The sequence below is a fragment of the Delphinapterus leucas genome, chromosome 4 (genome assembly GCF_059928025.1).
Source record: "Delphinapterus leucas isolate spDelLeu-1000000601 "Yukka" chromosome 4, BTC_Dleu_Yukka2, whole genome shotgun sequence".
Classification (NCBI taxonomy): Eukaryota; Metazoa; Chordata; class Mammalia; order Artiodactyla; family Monodontidae; genus Delphinapterus; species Delphinapterus leucas.
The window spans coordinates 108,791,985-108,813,669 of NC_143132.1; the positions used below are offsets into that span (position 1 = coordinate 108,791,985).

Below are 21,685 nucleotides of genomic sequence, written 5' to 3' on the forward strand. Positions count from 1 at the left end.
CCCTTTTCTACCAACCTTCTTGTCCTGCTGGGCATATCTGTCTTCCTATCATAAATTTCAATACCCTGATGCAACACCCAGGACGGTGTTGTCTGGCTGTCCAGGAGAGTAAAGTGGTACATGGAGAAGGTTACTAGCAGGAAATGACAGAGCTTGTATTTCACATTCGGGCTTAATATCACCATTAACAGACAATGAATTTTATTTTTAAATTTTAAGATGATTTTGCTTTGCCTACATATCTTCACCTGCCACATAACTGTGGATCTCTTTCCTCACAGTACTTATTGACTCCATTTACAAAGTCACCGAGGGTCGGCAGTCTGAAATATTCCACAGACAGGCTGAGGGGAACTTTGATCCCAGCTGCTGCTTCACCATCTACCATGGCAACCACATGGAGTCCCTGGACCTCATCACCTCCAACCCTGAGGAGGCCCGCACCTGGATCACAGGCCTCAAGTACCTGATGGCCGGCATCAGTGATGAAGATTCCCTTGCCAAAAGGCAGAGGACCCACGACCAATATCCTCCCTAGAACTTTAATTCTAAACTGTGTGTGTGTGTGTGTGTGGATTAGACTATATTTTTTTCCCATAATTTTGAGGCTTAAATCCTTTCCTTGCTGTTTTTTAAATTTAATTTAATTTTTATTTATTTATTTTTGGTTGTGTTGTGTCTTTGTTGCTGCGTGCGGGCTTTCTCTAGTTGCAGCAAGTGGGGGCTATTCTTGGTTGTGGTGTGCGGGCTTCTCATTGCGGTGGCTTCTCTTGTTGCAGAGCACGGACTCTAGGCGTGTGGGCTTCAGTAGTTGTGGATCACAGGCTCTAGAGCGCAGGCTCAGTAGTTGTGACGCACAGGCTCAGTTGCTCCGCGGCATGTGGGATCTTCCTGGACCAGGGCTCAAACCCGTGTCCCCTGCATTGGCAGGCGTATTCTTAACCACTGTGCCACCAGGGAAGCCCCCCATTGCTGTTTTTTTTCTTTACCCTTAGTACCTTTCTGTCCCCTCCTCACTCCCACCCCAAGTAAATGAATGCATAGAACATGTAGAAACTTAAGCTTGCGTGAACTGAGGTGCAGACTTCTTCTGAGGGGACTGGATTTACTTTCACAATCTGTGACATGTATGACCTTTCTGAGCTCAGTTTCCTTATCTGTAAAGTGAGAGTGTTAGGTTCGTTGACCGTTTTGGTTCCCTTTCTCACATTTTGAATGGTCTTAAGAATACATGTTCCCCCTCTCCATGTAGGAAATAGTACCACTTCCTTCCTTGGGTGTCATTGGAATGTGCACCCTAATTTTTTCCCGGAGTGGTGGTAAATTTGTGCTGCTCTAGCTATAATCCCTCACCAAGGGCATTGTTGGAGCAGACTGGAAATATTCAGCCCCTGAAAGGATGTTGACAGTGTAAAGGTCTAAGCTGATGAGCCATGATGTTTTCATCCGTATTCACAGCATGCAGATAAATGCAACTGGGATTCATAAATGAACAAAACATAAACATAGGAATTAACTTTCTGTGCTTTTTCCTGCTAGTTTTGTTCCTAACTCCTTTACATTTGATAAAAAACAAATACTGAATCATTGAGGATGCTTTCCGGTGCAAGCCACAGAACCATACTAACAGTGCCTCAAACAATAAAGAATATTCATTTTCTCATGAACAAGAGATCTGAGATAGAGTGGTTTCAGGGTTAGTTAATTCAGTGGCTCATTAGAGACCTAGGTAATGTCATTAGAGACCTAGGCTCTGCCATTCTCAGCATGTTGGCTTGGTCCTTTAGCTAGCTGGCTACCCTTTGGTCAAAGAGAAGTGCAGCAGTTCTAAACACAGAGAAGTCCTGCCCAGAGGGAACAAAGTTTCTTCTCATAAACGTCCCCCCATTTTTTTTTAAGAGCAAAGAAAAACTTCCCAGGAGCTCCACAAAAGACTACCACTCATCAATGGCCAGAAATGCTATTACAGGCCCATTCCTAAACCAACCTCTGACAAGAGAAATTAACATAATTGGACTTTGATCTCAGGACCCTTTTTGCATTTTTAAAAACTGAAGACCCCAAAGAGTTTTTATGTGGGCTCAATCTATTGATATTTGTCATATAAGACATTAAATCTGAGAATTTCAAAAATATTTCACTAAAAATTATAATAAACTATTACATGTTAATGTATTTTTATGAAAAATAACTTTCTCAAAGTAAAAGAAATTAGTGAGAAGTGTGGTATTGCTCTACTCTTCTGCAAGTTTTTAAGGTTTTCTATGTGTAAGATCATATTATCTGCAAACAGATAATTATACTTCTTCCTTTCAGATTTGGATGCCTTTTATTTCTTTTTCTTGCCTAGTTGCTCTGGCTAGAACTTCTAGTACTATGCTGAGAAGAAGTGATGAAGGCAGGCATCCTTGTCTTGTTCCTGATCTTAGAGGAAAAGCTTTCAGTCTCTAACTATTGAATATAATATTTGCTGTGGTTTTTTCATATATTGCTTTTATTATATTGAGGTAGTTTTCTTCTATTTCTATTTTGTTGAGTGTTTTTATCGTGAAAGGGTGTTGAATTTTGTCAGATGCTTTTTCTGCATCAATTGAGATGATTGTGGTTTTTCTCTTCATTATGTTGATGCAGCATATTACTTTGATCAATTCTTATATGTTGAACCATCCTTGTATTCCAGGACTAAGTCTCACTTGGTCATGGTGTATAATCCTTTTAATATGCTGCTGAATTGTATTGCTAGTACAGCTGACCCTTGAACAATGCAGGAGTTGGGGTGCAGACCTCCTGAGCAGTTGAAAATCTGAGTATAACTTTATAGTTGGCCCTCTGTATCTGAGGTTCTGCATCTGTGGATTCAACCAGCTGCAGATTGTGTAGTACTGTAGTACTTATTTATTGAAAAAAATTCCCATATAAGTGGACCCACACAATTCAAACCCCTGGTGTTCAAGGATCAACTATATATTGTTGAGGATTTTTGCATCAGTGTAAATAAGAGATAATGGTCTGTAGTTATCTTGTAGTGTCTTTGTCTGCCTTTGGTGACCTCATAGAATGAGTTAGGAAGTGTTCCCTCCACTTTAATTTTTTTTGGAAAAATTTGAGGATTTTGGTATTTTTTCTTTAAATATTTGATAGAATTCACCAGTGAAACCATCAAGTCCAGGGATTTTCTTTGTTGAGAGATTTTTGATTACTGATTCAATCTTCTTATTAGTTATAGATCTATTCATATTTTCTATTTGTGATATAGTCTTGGTAGGTTTTATATTTCTAGGAATTTGTCCATTTCATCTAGGTTATTCAATTTTTTGGCGTATAATTTTTTATAGTAGTATCTTATAGTCCTTTATGTTTCTGTAGAATCAGTAGTAATGTCCCCACTTTCACTTCTGATTTTAGTACTTTGAGTCTTTTTTTCTCTTCGTCCATCTAACAAAAGTTTTGTCAGTTTTACTGATCTTTTTGATAAAACTACTTTTGGTTTCATTGACTTTTCTCCGTTGTTTTTCTACTTCATATCTGTTCTCATCTTTCTTATTTCCTTCTTTCTGCTATCTATCTTTTTAAATCTATTGAGACTTAATTGCTGCCCTCAAATGTGGTCTATTCTGAAAATGTCCCATGTGCACTTGAGAAGACTGTATATGCTGTTATTGTTGGGTAGAGTGTCTGTTAGATCTAGTTGGTTTATTGTGTTGTTTAAATTCTTTGTTTCCTTAGTTCTGTCTAGTTGTTCTATCCACTATTGTTAGTGAGGTACTGAAGTCTCCAAGTATTATTGTAGAATTATTTCTCTCTTCAGTTTTCACCATTTTTGCCTTATATATTTTGATGATCTGTCATTAGATGCATAAATGTCTATAACTGTTATATCTTCCTGCTGTATTGAGACTTCTATTAATACATAATATCCTTCTTTGTCTCTTACAGCCTTTTTTGATTTAAAGTCTATTGTTTGATGTTAATATAGCCACCCCAGCTCTCTTTTTGTTATGATTTGCATGGAATATCTTTTTCCATCCTTTCATTTTCAACCTGTTTGTGTTTTTGGATCTCAAGTGAGTCTCTTGTAGACAGCATATAGTAGGGTCATGAGTTTTTATCTATTCTGTCAATCTGTCTTTTGATTGGAGAGTTTAATTCATTTACATTAAAATAATTATTGATAAGGATTAATATCCATTATTGTGCTATTTGTTTTCTTTATGCCTTATAGCTTTCTTGGTCTCTTATTTCTTGCATTATGTCTTCTTTTTTTTGTATTAAAATATTTAAATCCCATTTATATAAATTCTATAGCTGTTTTCTTTGTGGTTACCTTGGGGATTACATTTAATGTCCTAAAGTTACAATACTCTAGTTGAATTTTTACCAGCTTAGGTGAATAGTTTTTTTAACATGATTTGTTTGTCCATGTTTACTGGCAGTAGAAAGTTTTCATATTTGAATTAATCAGATTGACAGTTGAGGATTTTCATATTCTGAAAATATGCTATCTGGAAACCGAGTGTACCCCAGAACCACACAGAGGAACAATTTTATAAGAAATATTAAAGAGTTGATGTTTATGTCAGTGAGGAAAGAAAAGGAAACAGGAAATTAATGAATAATGAAGAGGAAGCTGATGTCAAAAATAGGGAATGTTATTTTGAGTCAGAGAACCATTCTCATACAGATTTTTCAGAATTGGATAGGGGTTTAGATAATGTCTTAATATCAGAATGACATCCTTGATTGGATGTAAATTTAATAACATTAATTGAGGAGAACAGAGCTGATATGTTCATTATCATTACATTTCAATTAGGCCTGAAAATTTCAACTGTGAATGAATAATGAGAATAATGAATCTTAAATAGTTGTATGAAAAAAATCCATCCAGTGTAAAGTGAAATTCAAGTTATTTCTGCAGTGTGGCCATGTTGAATGGAGGTAGATGAAGTACTCGTGTCTATCAGAAGCAATACAGTATTGTGGTTAAGGAGCAAGACAGTGCTGCCCTGTCTGGGTCCAGCCCCAGCTCTGCCGTGTACTATGTAACTTTGGGGGACTTACTTAAACTCTTTTGCTTCAGATTCTTTATCTGTAACATGGTGATGATGATAATGATGGTGTCTGCCCTATGTCATTGTGTGACCATCAAATGAATTGATTATACACAAAGTGCTTTGAACACTGTCCAGCTCATATTAAGCATTTTATAAACAGTAGCTGCTGTTGTTATTGCTAAAGAGAGATAAGGATTGGCAAATCTTTTGCTTTTCCTGTTCAGATAGATTGATGTCTGAAAACTCAATGGTCCCAGCATGCAAAGATGATGATGCTGGCATATTCCTCCGTCAGATCATTCTCCTCCTTGGTGCCCCCACCTTACCTCTTAATGCCACTTGGGAAATTATTACCTGTAGAAGACTTTATGGGTGTTGTAAACTGAAGCCTTACACCTTCCCTATAAATCAGGGGTCCTGCAAACTGTAGCCTGTAGGTAAATCTGACCCACCACATTTTTATATGGGCTCCTAAGCTAACAATGGGTTTTCAATGGTTGAAAAAATCAAAAGAAGTATAAAGTTTTGTGACATGAAATTTTATGCCAATTAATTTATGTATTGTCTATGGTAGCTTCTGTGTAACAATGGCATAGTAGAATAGTTGCAATTGAGACCAAATGGCCTGTAAAACCTAATATATTTATTATCAGGCCCTCTTCAGAAAAAATTTGCCCACCCCTGCGCTAAATAATACCGTTCAATGCTTTACATTCTCCTAAAGTGTTTTTTTTTTTTTTTTTTTTTTTTGCGGTACATGGGCCTCTCACTGTTGTGGCCTCTCCCGTTGCGGAGCACAGGCTCCGGACGCGCAGGCTCAGCGGCCATGGCTCACGGGCCCAGCCACTCCACGGCACGTGGGATCTTCCTGGACCGGGGCACGAACCCGCGTCTCCTGCATCGGCAGGCGGACTCTCAACCACTGCGCCACCAGGGAAGCCCTCTTCTAAAGTTTTTTGATTAGACAATACTAGGCCGTAACTTTTCATTCAGTTTTTACTCTCCTAGTTTTTCTTTGCAGAAATACTATTTCTTTTCTTAAATTTATCATGTATTGGCTATGAATCATTAATTCAGGGTTTTCTTGGGCACTCATGTCTCAATTATGAACAACAACTTTGAGGTATCAGAATACTTTTGTCTGCAATTATATCTTATACCATGTGTACTGTTACTGAGAGAGAATGGTATTTCCTTTCATAGAATCTTACAGTTGGAAGGGGCTTCAGGGTCATCTAGTTGTGCTCACTGACATTGTACATGAAGAAATGGAAGCCCCAAGAGGTAATGTAAGTGACCCACTGTCACAGGGCCAGGTCAGCATGGAATCAGAAGTAGTGTATATTTCTTGGTCTGAGTCGGCCTCTGTTTCTGTCTTACCAATCCCAGATCCCCTAAACCAATTGTCAAGGCCAGCTTGTGTGTTGACACTGAAGGCCTTGCAGACACAGGCTCACCCAAAAGGGTTTGTTTCTGCAGAATATTCATGCTTAGTGTCTGCTTGTATCTGCTTCTTCTCTGGAGAAGTCTTTGAGATGCTTTGATAAAGAAGTATAAAATAAAAGGATGAAAATGCTGCCATCCTTGGACTCATTTATTCATTTCTTTGAACTCTGGCCAAATATTTTGTGGGACACAGAGCAGTGTTCACAGTCAAAAGAAATAGCGCTCATGCAATGGGTGCTGTATTCCCAGAAAACAAAAAAATGAGATTCAGGTACTTACTAGTAATTGGCCCAAATGTTTCACTCTTTTGATTCTTCAGTTATTTTTCCCCTGGTCCTGGGTCACCCTTTAATTCCCAGGTATCATATATAATGAGGTCCTTCCTGAACTCTATGAGGAACAATTGAATTTGAAAGAACTGGGCTGGTTATATTCAAATGTTATAAAGGGAACAAAATGTGAAACAGATATTTATGATTGAAAAATCACTTCTATTTAACTTTAGGAGAAATAAGATTAATTTTCCAGTTTTTACTTTCTAAGGTATAATCTCCTATAATCATAGTTTGAATCACCTAAGAAGTATAAGTGTTCTGAGTTACTACTGGGAGGTTAGTTAATATTTCGTCTTAAATGAAAATTTTTCAGTTTGATGTCACCTGTTTGATAAGCAAATGTTATTCTTTGACACTTTCCTTTGACCTACTCCCATTCTCCCATTTCTTAGATTTAAACCTAAGTCTTTCCCTTACTTTGATTCTGTTTTTCTCCCATCATCTTCATTATTTTCTTCTTCATTACCCTTTGAGTTTTGAAGCTCAATTTGTTTTTCTAAATGTACATACCATTCCTACTTTCTGTTATCTACCCCCTAACAACCGTGAATCATACATTTTAAAAAAGCCCTCTGCTAAAACTTAACTGGGAATTTTAAGCTCATCCATTTGTTACCAGTTATTCTGCTTCCTCACTATGTAAAACGACCCAAGACTCATCCTCCTGGGGGCCTGTTAAAATCTCAGTTCACATGATGTAAATCCTTTGTATCTAAACTCATATCCTCAGGCACCTAGTATCATACCTGAGCTTTGAAGCAACCTCTATCATATCAGGCTTGCAGTTCCTATTAATGCCCTTGATTTAGAAGTTGAGAATATTAGGTAAGAATTGTCAAAGCTAGTGATAGGAAGAGGAGCAGTGTAGAGACAGGCCTTCTGTGCAGGAGAAAACAGTGCTAGACCAAGTTGAAGGAGACCTGTGGTTGAGACCTGGTTCTCTTACTAATTCTTACCAAATTTCTCCCTCTCTTCTAGTTTTATATCCTCATCTGAACAATGAGGAGATTGAATGAGATGGTCTAAGCTTCTAACTGTAAGAGGGGGACTGAGAAAAGGGAATTGAAAAGATCATGTTGTGTAGGGGTATTGTGAAGGTAAAAAAAAAAAATACTGGATGAAAGGTCATAGATGGAGAAGATAAGGCCTAAATTTGGTATACATGGGGTCTCATCACATCATAGAGATGCTTTAACAGTTTGGATAAAATGTTAAAGAAGCTCCCAGAGTAATATGGTTTGACTCCATTTCCCAGTGAAGGGAAGCACCTATATGTGCTCTCCTTCCCCTAGTTCCTTTTGTTGTCACTGTTAGTAGCTCACTAAGAGCCTGTGGATTGCAGGTCCTCCTCAAAAGAATTTCTTCTCAAGTTTGGTGTTAATGATAAATGTTCTTGTGAGTATTCTGTGAAAGCAGATTTTATTTTGATGAAAACGCAAGTGTTTTTCTTGACCTTTCTGCAAGTGGGTGAAGCAGACCTTTGAGGAAGCTGATAAGAATGGTGATGGCTTATTGAACATTGAAGAGATACACCAATTGATGCACAAACTAAATGTCAATCTGCCCCGAAGAAAAGTCAGACAAATGTTTCAGGTATATTTTCACAATTGGATTGGCCTTATGTAAAATACACGTTGGAGGTTATCGATATACTGAGGTATTTCAAAAGGCTATTTTGCCTCGTTGGAAGCTAATATTACTACTCTGTATTGTTTTGTTTTTCTTTGAAGACAGAGGCATTTTATTTCATCAAGGAAAACTTCCTAAACTTAACATGCATCCACAGTTTCGCTTCCTAAAGTGCTTTGTTGTTGTTGTTGCCATTTTCAGAGAGTAATTCTAAGCATTTAACCTGATACTTAAATAATGGGGTAAATGGGATCAAGTCACTTGGAGAGGATGATAAGATCTCATCTACCAACCTCATGGTCTGTTGTGAGGATCAGAATAAAGACCGAGTAACATGACAAAATAGCACGTGTCGAAATCCTCAAGAGCCCTCTATTTTGTTACAGAGGAGTTTAAGATTTAGAATCCTTAAGGCTTAGAAGTGCTGTATCACTTCTACCATTTAGGGAGCCCTCCGGAAGTTCACTCCAACTGCTTGTTGGTGTTAGATGAGATGCTCTTTCCCTGTTGGTAAGTTCTGGAGGAAAATCCATGGGCCCAAACTTATTCTGTGGCCCCCAGCTGGGATTGTACTCAGTCTTCCACCTAAGGTGCAAAAGTGAGTTCTGTTAAGTTAAAGTTGGTGCAAAGACATGTTAGATTATTAGTAATTAGTAGACTACTAATTCAGGAAATGCTCTTATTTGGAGATAAGTCATATGTATAATCCATGTTTTGCAGTGATTTTCTAAGTGACTAGGTAGGTGATATTTTTAATATGTAAAAAAGTGTTATATTTTATGATGTTTAATGTTTTGTGCTTCCTTTGTTTTCTAACCTCGTGTTATCAGAGATGGTAAGGGCAGAAACAGCATGAGGGGTGAGTTGCAACAATGAATGGAAGATGGAGGATGGCTTCGATCTGTGACCTCTTACGGTCACAGGTCCTGTGGTCTTGTCCTTGGAAGCTGGAGATGGTTTGCACTGGGGGAACTGGGTCCCATTGCACTGAAGAGAATGGAAAGAAGAGGAAGGAATGAGATAGTCTATAAAAGGAACCAGAGATGGAATGAGGGACTTTGTAGGGGAAATGAGTTGTCACAGAGTGAATTGTTTTTAAGCTATATGGAAAGGTTTGCCATGTTCTTGGCATTCCCTGTGACACCTTACTTTTGTTCTATTTTGAGTCCCACCTCCCCATGCATTCCTTTCCATAGGAGATATTCATAGTACTGGAGAGATAGTTCTGATTAAATCAGAGAGGCCACGCTTAAATAGGAGGGCAAAATCTATACCTACAAAAATAATGATTTGGGGGGTAATTTTTGGAAATAAGATAGAGAAGTAACATAAGATATTAAACTATTTTTACTTCTATGTTTTTTCCTCCTTCAGACACATTTTATCTCTAATACACTGAGTATTTTAGAGGGTAAACCGGGAAATATTTATGTCAAAAGTCTTGTAAGTTCAAAGTTAATACTTTAGAGAAGTTTTAAGAAAACAGTAAGGTCTCTTTTTATGACCTTGGATTTAAAGACTGAAAGACTTCTCAAGCCGGCAGTGACTAGAGAAGCAGCTGGGCTTCTATTGTATGTAGAATATTTCTATCATAGGTCTTGCATGTAGCAGAGTTCTGTGAGTGCTCAGGGTGGAGTGATGGAAACAAAGATCTTAGTATTATTTTAAGGAACTTTTTTTTTTTACTGAATTGCTGGTAAAGACATTAAAGCCTTCCTGGAATTTTCTTTGCCTTTTTGTTACAGTGCAAGATTCAGCTGGTTTTTTTAAAAAATAGTCTTTTAAGGTATGGATAGCTTCTTTTGAAGTCTTTGATGCTATTGCTTAAACCTTACAGTTTTACTGTTCTTAATGGTTTAGGCATTTCCAAGGAAGTTTTGAAAAATGTATCATCGCTCTATCCAGGTCTAGATATTTTGAAACAAAGTTATGGCAGAAATATGAACATTAGACCTACTTTCTTTGGATGCAAAGACTCTACAACCAAGAGCCTCAAACACCAAAAATGTTGGTATTCTGTAGACCAATCTGTCTCTGCCTTTAAAATGACAGAAAGCAACAGCATCACAGAGAAACAGTGTATGATTTAAATATTGGTCTAAGTGTTTGCTCATAATTGACCGAAAGTTAGCAAAGTTTAAAAAAGTATATTTTTATACACATTTTGACTTTCAAAACTGTATTTAAAACCACATACCAGCTGACTATATGTCACAACATCTATGAATTTCAAAATGCCATTCAGTCCCTGTCAGTTTTTGCTCAGCTACAACTGTGTTCACTTAAAATAAAGGAGACCATGTAAATGGATGGGTTTTTCATTATATATCCCCAACAGTTTTATGGTTTTATGACAAATTCAGCCAATCCGAAGGCAGGTACGTGACGAAAGATCCTTCCTCAATAATTACTAGGAACAAATAATTTCAACTAGTGATCAGTCCAGATGGATTTTTCAGGCTTTTATGGAGGAAAAGGTACCAATGATGCTGATGGCTGTAAGAGCAATAAGCTACCTATGCAGAATTAAGAGAGATTCTATTATAGGTAAAAATTACATTTGATTGAATCGCAGTTCAGAAGCTGATGAGAGACTAGAATTTTCATCATGTATTAAATGTATTTTCTCTCTTTTGTTCTTGATTAGTCTTATCCAAAATTTCTTTTATTAGTTTTGTCAAAAGACCAGCTTTGGGTTTAATTGCTCACCTTTGATGTTATATCTACTTGTTTTCTATTTCATTGCTTTCTGCTTTTGCTTATAATTTATTTCCTTCTATTTTCTTTAGCTTAACTTTTTTCTAGCTTTTGGAGTTGAATTATTAGCTCCTCTGATTTTAATCTACATTGCTTATACATTGAAAACTTCAAGTTTCCTTCTAACTACTGCATCACACAAGTTGTAACACGTGGTACATGCATTTACTTCTGTACATTTCATTTCTTATTTAGAAATGTGTTTTTTCCATACACAGTTTTTTTTAAGCTTTGTTTGTTGCTTTATAAATTTACTGTGATCAGAGAAATTAGTTCTTATAAGGTTGATTCTTTATAATTTGAAACTTTTTTGTGGCCTAATATATAGTCAGTTTTTAAATTGATCCATGTGTGCTTGAAAAGAACTTATTTACCATTTGTGAAATGTGTATTAGCCTTTTTTATAGTAAATATTATTTCCGGCTACTGAATTTCCTATTTCAAACTCTCACACTGCCTTGTTATTTTCTATGCCTCTTTCAGGAAGCTGATACAGATGAGAATCAGGGAACTTTGACATTTGAAGAGTTCTGTGTTTTTTACAAAATGATGTCATTGAGACGGGACCTTTATTTGTTGCTTTTGAGCTACAGTGACAAGAAAGATCACCTAACTGTGGAAGAACTGGCTCAGTTTTTGAAGGTGGAGCAAAAGGTATCATTAGACTGTTTAACTGAATGTTTACTTAAAAATACTTGTGAAAGATATATGAGTTTTTCTTGAGGTTGGGTGTAGGTATACTTTAAATTTAGAATAGAGGGGTAAATATCACAGTTCCACAAAAATCTTATCTATGAGTTATTTAAAATGTGTTTCCAGCATCTTTAAAGAGGGTGTGACAAATTGAACACTTATACAATTTTTAACCTTAAATATGCATATTTTTCCACAGAGTAGTGACAGTTAACTCATGTGTTTCCTTTCAGATACCATGGTAATGTTTTCTTTATAGTAATAACATAGCTAGACATTTATTAACTATGACATAATTCTTAACTAGCAGTATAGTAATTCATTGGTAAATATCTTCCTTCATACCTTGCCCTGTGCATCTCTTCCATTTTGGCTGAGCTGTATACTTTATAATTAATGAGTAATAGTAAGTAAAGCACTTTTCTGAATTCTGTGAGTCATTCTAGCGAATCTTGGAAACTGAGTTGCGGGAATTGACAAAGACTTTCTCCTCAATGAAACAAACTCTAAGCAGGCTCTTTTGAGCCAGTTTTTCGAAGGTTCCATCCTTTGGCCTTGTCCTTAAGAGTCCAGCTATAGCAAGAATCCTAAGTCAGTTTAACCAGAATCTCCATCCTCGATAACTAATCGCCCTCAATATCTGATAAAATTCCTCGCCTATCACTATTCCCTGGGTGATATTTGATCAGCCTGGCCTGCATTTCAGGAAGAATCCTGTTAGGTTGGGTTAGCCAGAATCCCCTCTTATGCCTCCACTGACCCCTACCTTGCTCCTGGGCTATAAATCCCCACTTGTATTAGCAAATAAGCCAGTTCTATACTGAGCTCTCTTTTTCCGTTTTGCAACAGTTACTGATTAAAATCTATTTTTACTGTTTTAAGTAATGTCCAGAACTCCGAAATTTGTAGTAGGCCAGGCAGAAGTGGGGGTAGCCTGAGACCTCATCTGCGGCATCTGAAGCAGGGTTAGCCTGTGGGACTGAGCCCTGCAGGGTCTAATGCTGACTCCAGATGGTAAGCGTCATGACTGAATTGCATTGCTGGATACCCAGCTAGTGTCGGAGAGTCAGAGTTGGTGGTGTCAGAGAAAAGACACTAGACCTGGTAATATTTTACTTTATCCCGTTACCACAATCACATACATTTTAGGAATTACAGATCCAGATTTTATACATTTTGTTGTTGCTTTAAGGATTAAGCCAGATAGTGTTAGCAAAATGTTTTATCAAAATCAGTTATTTTAGTTTGATAATTTGGCAAAGGCAGAGATTCTCCACTAACAAAGTTAGCTGTTAAGGCAGGCAGAAAATGGGAATGGGGTAATAGAAGAATTATCTTCCCCAGAGAACATGCCCTTTCCAAATCATTATTCCCTGTTTCCTGCAATTATAACTACTCCTGCATTGTCATCAGAAGAACTCTTCACAGTATAGTGGAAAGAACCTTAGACCAGGAGTACAGAAAATCTGCATTTCATATCCTGCAAGCTTTATCAGTTGGAGAATCTTGGGCAGGCCAATCAGTATTGTTTCTGAGCCTTGGTTTCCTGATCTGTACAAAGGGGAGCTGATACCTACCTTTCTTATCTCACAATGTCAGATTGAAAATTGATTGGGATGATGAATGTGAAAGCCCTTTGACAGAGATATTCAGAAGCACAGCAGTGTGAGAAATTAAAATGTTCAAAGAAAGCGACTTCAAATTCATTTGTGCTAGTGGAATTTACCCAATCCATTTGAATAGCAATAGCGGATGTCATTTGCTAAGGGGCATATGTTTCTTCCCTCCTTTTGTTATATTGACATTCAACCAGTAAAGTTTAGTTGGGGAAAACAGAAGCCAGTGTTCTGTGACACCTGCTCCTGGCAAATGATTACGCGTTTCCAGTTTAATTTTCTAAACTAGCTTGAAGCTACATATGGGTATAACATGAAAGAAATTTTTTAAAATTATCATATATCAAGAGGCATAAACCAGAAAGGAAAATATTAATGTCCTGAAACTTTGTATGTGGTCCAATATATCAAACATCATAAAATGAATGTCAAGTGCAAACTTGGAAAATATTTATAATATACAAAAGAGAGAAATAGTGAATTTCCTTAATATGGAAAGTACTTCCACAGACAATTGAGGGAAAAGATGACTACCCAATAGGAGAATGTGTAAAACATTTGAAACATATAAAAAAAATTGCACAATGTCAATGATCTATTAAAAATGTTCATCCTTCACTAGTAATTTAAACATGTGAAATAAAACCAAGACTTCTTGAATTTTACTTTTTATTTTAATATGCTTCTGCATTATTTCCATTAAAAAATTTTTTTTAATTGGAGTATAGTTGATTTACAATGTTAAGAGACCATTTATCACCCATCAAATTAGTAAAGATTAAAAAAATATACTACCAAACATGGTGTCCATTTCTTATATTTCTGGTGAAGCTGTGGAATGGTACAATCTTTCTATGGGCAGTTTTATCATTAAATTGTATATAATATATAAAATTTTTACCAATCCATTTTGTATCTAGTAGTTCATCCTAAGGAAATAATTGTGTATAGAAAAAAAAGTTATAAAGTTGTGCATTTCAGCATTCTTTAAAACAGCGAAAAATTGGACATGATCTAAAAGTGCAGCAGGAGAGTCATTAGTCAAGAGTTTTGTGGGGTTTTGAGTTTCAAAATGGGATTTTCACAGTGGAACGAATCTGAGGCAATTTGATGATCCATATGGCAGTAATTCATTCGTTTCTGATGGTGTAAGATTGGTGTAGACATCAGAGTATTCAGATTTTACAGATTTACTGAGTTGTGAAATGAAATATCACTGCCGGCCACATATGCTGTCCGGGATTATGGGAGTTCAAATATTGGCCTGTGAGTCAGATTTTTATTCCACTGAAGCTCTTTGCAAAATGAATTTATGCCTTTGACAGGTCCAATTGCTGTTTGATTAGGACTTCCATCTTTAAAATATGATGTGCTAAGGTAAATTCTTACTGTCTTTTATATCTGTGAAGAAGTGCCAGTTAAGGAAGAAGCCAGTTGGCTGAGGTTTCTCTTCCGTTGCTTCCTTGCATCCACAGATCAAGATCACAGATGTCCACTAGTCTGTGATTCCAGAGTACGTGGGTTGGTTGAGGCTCTTTGTTTCATTTTTTTCCCCTGTTTGCCAAAAAGCAACCTTCATCTCTTCCAGAGTTCCTATCCATTTTTTGGCACTGGCGCTGAATGTGTTTTGAGTTCAATTCTTTTCAGAGTTTTGGTTCAGGAGTGAGAAATTGATTTCATTCCCCCCACTCTCCTTGACAACCTTTCTTAGAAAGCCTCTACCTCCTTTTTATCTTTTTGTTTCTCATGGATTGAAGAGTGAGGAAGAGAAGGCAGGAATATTGAAGAGCCCTTATAGTTTTCAAACCCTTCTAGCTGTTAACCAAGAGCAAAAGCTACTTCCATAGATAAGTCAAAAGCAGATTTCTATTTATGTAGTGTTTTTATCTGAAATATGCATGTGGATGGTTAATTCCAGGGCAGTTATCAGAACTTTTCTGATCCCATGCTAGAGCGCCCTCTTCTTGCTGAACTTTATGACATAGACCTATACATTATCCCTTTGTGGTGGTTCTAACAGTTGCTCATTTTGCTTTTTTATTCTTCCTGCTGAAATATTCCCTTGATTCTTCTGATCCAATTATAGGTGTCATTTGTTCCCTCTCCCTTCACTACCCTTTACTGAATCCAGACTGGTTTGGTGAGAGTCGTGGTCATTCTAATCTTACCTCTCTTGTGAGAAATAATTATAAATTCTTCTTTGCTATAACTACCCCTTTCTGGTGCTAGTGTACCTTTATCTTTTTTTGTTTTTTAAAGCATTCTCCTCATCATAAAAGCAGTTCTTTAAGACGCTTTCCTGAATTTGTTTCATTTTTCTTAATTATTCACAGTTAAAGCAGTGAGAGACTGTTCAGAGTAATTATGTCATGTAATATTTTTTCTCCCTTGAATATAGTTCACAAATGACATTTTTCTGTGAAATAGTCATGTACTTAAATGCTTTGAAATTTGTGGATTAATTTTTGGATGAGTGAGAGTAGCCATTTTGGGGAGATAAATAACTATCATGGTTGTCTTATTCAGCTGGAAACTGAATGACTATTCATTTAGAGATGTTTCTTTACTCCCTGCTGAAATTACCCAAAAATACAGTAAAAAGACCTCTCCCCCCTGTAAATCCACAAGGACAAAGAGAATGGGAGAGGAAACAGAAACAACAAAATCTTAAAACTTGTCTGATCCAAAGGAGACCCCAGAGCACTGAAACTCAAGCCCACGGAGCAGGAAACCACGAAGCATGTTCATTTGCACGGAAGAACCCAAGAAAGATCAAAAATGAAATTTACACGATACTCTGAAAACAGAAGAGCAGGGGTTGAAAACACAAGCACTGGTTGGAAGTCTGATCCAGATGTAGTTAGGGCTCCAGATTCTCTCCCCTACCTCTTGCAGCAGGACAGCTGTCCCTTCTCCACCCTGGCATAAAACTGAAAATAAGAGCTGGAGGGGGATGGACCAGAAGAATCTGGACTGAGGCATACCAGGCACACCTGAGTGTGGGCACTGAAATATGGGGAGCGTGGCAGATGGTTTATAAAGATGGCTACAGTAGCTCCCACATCCCTGTATGTGTGTGGCTTTGCAGCGTGACATTGCCTCTCCTCCCATCAAGAAGTTGAGTCTGTTTTTCTGTCCCTTGAATCTGGGCTGGCTTTGTGACCTGGTTTGACTAATGGATTGTAGCAGACTAGATGTACAAGGAACGTAGGCTTCAGGGAGCCTTGGCAGTTCCACTCTTGCCCTGTTGGGGCTGTGAGACTATCATGTGAGGAAGCCAGGTAGTTTCTCTGAGGAGGAGAGATGATGTGAAGAGGCCCAGCCAGCAGCCAGCACCAGCCACAGTCATGTTGGTGAGGCCATTTTGGACCATCTGACTGTAGTCACCTGACTAGATGCCTGCAGTCACATGAGTAACCCCTAGGTGAAAACACAATAACCATATGGCTGGACTCAGTCCCACTTACCATCCTACGCAATTGTGAACAAGTATTGATAAGTGCTGGTGGTTTTAAGTTTCTAAGTTTTGGGAGGTTTGTTTCACAAAAATAGATATGAATACAAAGATTAAGTGAACATTTATGCATTGAAGTGTGAGAGCCATAACCCTCTTCCAAGGTTCAGATCCCAGGTTTATCCCTTACAAGTAGGACATTGGAAAATTTTCCTTGGAGGCATATTACAGACTATAGTGGGTTGAATAGTAGCCTGAAAAGATATGTCCAAGTCCTAACTCCCAGTATCCGTAAATGTGACCTTATTTGGAAGCAGGGTCTTTGTAGATGTACTTAAGGATGTTAAGATGAAATTATCCTACATTTTGTGTGGACCCTAAATCCAATGATGCGTGTTCTTATAAGCAACAGAAAAGAGGACATAGACACACAGAGGGAAGGTGGCTGTGTGAAGATGGAAGCAGAGATTGTAGTTATGAAGCTCCAAGCCAAGGAATGCCAAGATTTGCCAGCAGCCATCAGAAGCAAGGGGAGAGGTATGGAATAGATTCTCCGTCCAAGTCTCCAGAGGGAATCATCCCTTTTAACAGCTTGATTTTGGACTTCTGTCCTCCAGGACTGAGAGAGAATAAGTTTCTGTTGTTTTCAGCCCTGAGTTTGTGGTACTTTATTATAGCAGCCCTAGGAAACTAACACACCAACCCAAGGAAGAAAAATCCCTAAAGATATTTACATCAGAAATTTCCTGAGTCCAGCCAGAGAATTCTACAGTGAAGCCCACTAGTCAGTAAGCTCTGCTCATGAATACAGAGCTTCCAGCCAATTTTTTCTTGCCTTAGTTTGAAATAGGTTTTTAAATAGTCAATTTAAAAAATGGGTTTTAAATAACCAAGGCTTACCACGTTTGAGGAAATTCTTTGCTATAAAAAAGAGACAAAGGCAAACAAATAGAATCAAGAAACTTGGAGGAAATAGAGGCAATGCAGGGATAAGGAAACTTTAAAAACTGACATTAATACAGCAGAGCGATTAAAAAAATTTCAGCCATGAAGCAAGAGAAAGATGCTATGAGAAAAGAAGATTCAGAGGAAGAAGAGAGCAGAGAACTAAATTCATTAGTTGGCTTAGAAGATAAAGTTGAGAAAATTGTCCCCAAAGGAGAACAAACAGGAAGGAAATGGAAAAAACATAATGACATTAGTAGATCGATCCTGAAGGTCCGCTATCTGAATAACAGGAGTTACAGAAAAAGATAAGAAAAAATAGAAGGGAGGATATTATCAAATAAGTAATACAAAAAATGATTAGAGCCCAAAGGAGGAATGTCTAAATTGGTAGGGTCCACTGAGTGCCAAACACAGTGAATGTAGAAAAGATCCACGCAGAGACAAATCAAAGTGAGATTTTGCAATGCCAAGGATAAAATGAAACCCTAAAGACTTGCAGAAAGGGGGGGGGGAAAGCCTTATCAAATTAATGAACAAAGATAGGTCCTGTAAAAAGGATTGGAATCAGAATGGCATCAGACTTCTCAACAGCAACTCTGGAAGCCAAAAAGCATGAAGCAATGATTTCCGACCTAGAACTTTCTACCTGGTCAATTTGTCAACCAAATGTGGGCACAGAATAAAAAACACACACAAAAATATGTGCAAGAAATAAATAATTTACCTCTCAAGTGCTCTTTGATAAGAGTGACAGAATGAAATTGGGACAAAAAACTGAGTGAAATTTTAGAACTTAACCAGCCTGGAAAAAGGAGGATTTTTATAGTGGAAGAAATGGAATTCATGGATTCCCTCTTGCCTTTGATGTGGAAAATTATACCAAGAGACCATTAGAGTCATTGGGAAGAATTTGTGATAGGGACATTACAAATTAAATGAATGGATGGGAATTCCAGCAGTTAAATCAGAAGAAAATTCTATAAGAATAGAAACACAATCAGATTATACAATAGACCTAATGTTAACATTTGCGTATTCAGGACAATTTACACACTGAATTGTAGTTTAATAAAAGTTAAGATATAACTGTATTGGGAGGATTGATAGAGGGCGAAAGTTAGTTTTGCTGGCCCAGAAGAGTTGTCTTTATTTAAAAACAATAAAAAGTTAAGAGATAATATTTAAAGTGTATGAAATATAAAATAACATCATTAACATAATAATTAGGAGTATAAAGACTCATTCCACAAGAAATATCTAGAGATGTTGGCATTATTACCTCTGGACAGTGGCTCTGCGTATAAAGGGGGAATTCTGCTTTTAGTCATAAGCGTCTCTGTTTTGACTGACTTAATTATGGATATGTTACTTCAGTAAAAATAAATGGAAAAGAGTTTAGGAACCTTAAAATTCTTTGCAAATTATATTATGATTTTGTGTTTCGTGTGTTTTGGGAGTCATTCCAATCTGGAATCATCAAAGAGGTCAAATTATGATAACTGATTTGAAAGTTGCAAAAATTTCAAAAGTTAAGATCCAGGAGTTTCAGCTATACTGAAAAAAAAAATCACTTTTAAAAGTAAGTATTTCAATTTCTTAGTAGAAATAAAGAAAACACCCAGACAGTAGATACAAGGTAAAAGAAAAAGCTTTGGAGTTGAATTGAGAAGGTTGAAATTTGAACTTTGGTGCTGCCTTTTAATGATTTTATGACTTTGGTTGTGATAACCACTCTCAGTGTCAGTTTTCCTACCTACAGGATGGGGATAAAGATACTAAGTTTACAAGAACTGTTTAAGATTATGGATGTAAAAACTTTTTATAAACTGCATAACATTGACTACATTATATAAACGTAATCAAGTTTTCCTCAAGTTCTTCTTTTAGCACAAATTGCTCTGTATAGAAAAAACAATCACTAGTATTAAGAGACAGTTAGTGGCTCAGATATTGATAGCAAACAAGACTTTCAAGTAAACTCCATGGGAAACAGGGAGAAAATGTTTCTATTTCATCTTATCAGCCATGTCAAATAGAAAGCAAAACAAGGGGAAAAAGAACAATAAAGAGCTAAACTAAACTATGTTAAACCTTCATTCATGCAGTAAAATCCCAATGTAACTTTCAAGGTGAGGTCCGAAAAAGTCAATTGTGTAAAATGCAAGATTTTGCTCTTGGGAAGTTAATTAAATGAAAGCAGGGATGGAGGAAGGATGAGAGCAGATTGACTTACATTTCAATTCTCATTGTTATGAGGTTTTAACGTATTTCACTGAGTTAATCCTTAATACTTGAATTTTGGATTAGCTCCCATTAATTCTTACATGGTGCCCAGGAAATTTTGGGCTTCCTAGAATGCCTACTGATATTTTCATCAATTTAATGAATACTTTTCAAATATGATGATTTTTGTTAACACATTCTGCTTTGTATTTTGAGCTAGTAACATGTTCTCATCGGCAATTAGCTCCATCCCAGGATGCCGGGGGTTTTTCTTGTTTGTTTGCTTGAATTTTTTTAGATCTCATTGTCTCCTGGTAGACTACCTGAGTCTAGTGCAAGTCCCCAACATCTCTGAACAAATGACCTCGTAAACCAAATAATTGCAATGTGAATTCAGTCTTCCAATGGCACATACAATTTTTATCAATTTGTTTCTATTTTGTGAGAAATTATTTATCTTTTAGACTGCACGTGATAAGCCTCTCTAGCTTATAGCAGACAAATTAATGAGCTGCTTAAAGCCAGACTTGGTCAGTTGACTTCCTCGCAGGTAGCATCGTTTCATTTATTTATGGTATTTTCGGGTGGTGTCTGGTAATGTAGGCCTCTGCATGGAGTAAAGGTTATAAAATTTACTCAAAGAATGTGTTAGCCATTATGCAGCTAGTTTTAGGGGGAAAAAAGCATTCTGTGCTCTTTCAAACATGCAAAAAATGGTTGCATAACAGAGCTTTTTTTCCCCCTGCAATAAGTTAAATGCTATTAAATAGACAGTTTGAATTAGATTTCACTAAAGCATAGGTATTGAACCTAAGAGATAATGGAATTTTTGAGAATATCATTGAAATATAAAACACTGGCTCCCAAGTTAGCTTCCTCTATCATTATTCATTAGTATATTTATTTATTGATTGACTGATCTTTTTTTATTAAAATTTTTTTTTAATACAGCAGGTTCTTACTGTCTATTTTATACACATCAGTGTGTACATGTCAATCCCAATCTCCCAATTCATCCCACCACCCCACTCCCACCCCCACTTTCCCCCCTTGGTGTCCATACATTTTTTCTACATCTGTGTCTCTATTTCTGCCTTTTCATCTGTACAATTTTTCTAGGTTCCACATATATGCATTAATATACGATATTTGTTTTTCTCTTTCTGACTTACTTCACTCTGTATGACAGTCTCTAGGTCCATCCACATCTCGACAAATGACCCAGTTTCATTCCTTTTTATGGCTGAGTAACATTCCATTGTACATATGTACCACATCTTCTTTATCCATCCGTCTGTCGATGGGCATTTAAGTTGCTTCCATGACCTGGCTATTGTAAATAGTGCTGCAATGAACATTTTGGTACATGACTCTTTTTGAATTATGGTTTTCTCAGGGTATATGCCCAGTAGTGGGATTGCTGGGTCATATGGTAGTTCTATTTTTAGTTTTTTAAGGAACCTCCATACTGTTCTCCACAGTGTCTGTATCAATTTACATTTCCACCAACAGTGCAAGAGTGTTCCCTTT

At 37.0% G+C, this 21,685-nt stretch overlaps 1 protein-coding gene across 1 annotated transcript in view; it reads left to right on the forward strand.

Annotated features, from left to right (window-relative positions):
• The window catches only part of PLCH1 (phospholipase C eta 1), a 269,122-nt gene that overhangs the window by 150,203 nt on the left and 97,234 nt on the right, over window positions 1-21,685 (forward strand). Inside the window, exons 4-6 of the mRNA XM_089910967.1 lie at window positions 282-524; window positions 8,298-8,428; window positions 11,705-11,875. Of these exons, the coding sequence (XP_089767093.1) occupies window positions 282-524; window positions 8,298-8,428; window positions 11,705-11,875 (545 nt within the window). The remainder of the gene's footprint in view (window positions 1-281; window positions 525-8,297; window positions 8,429-11,704; window positions 11,876-21,685) is intronic.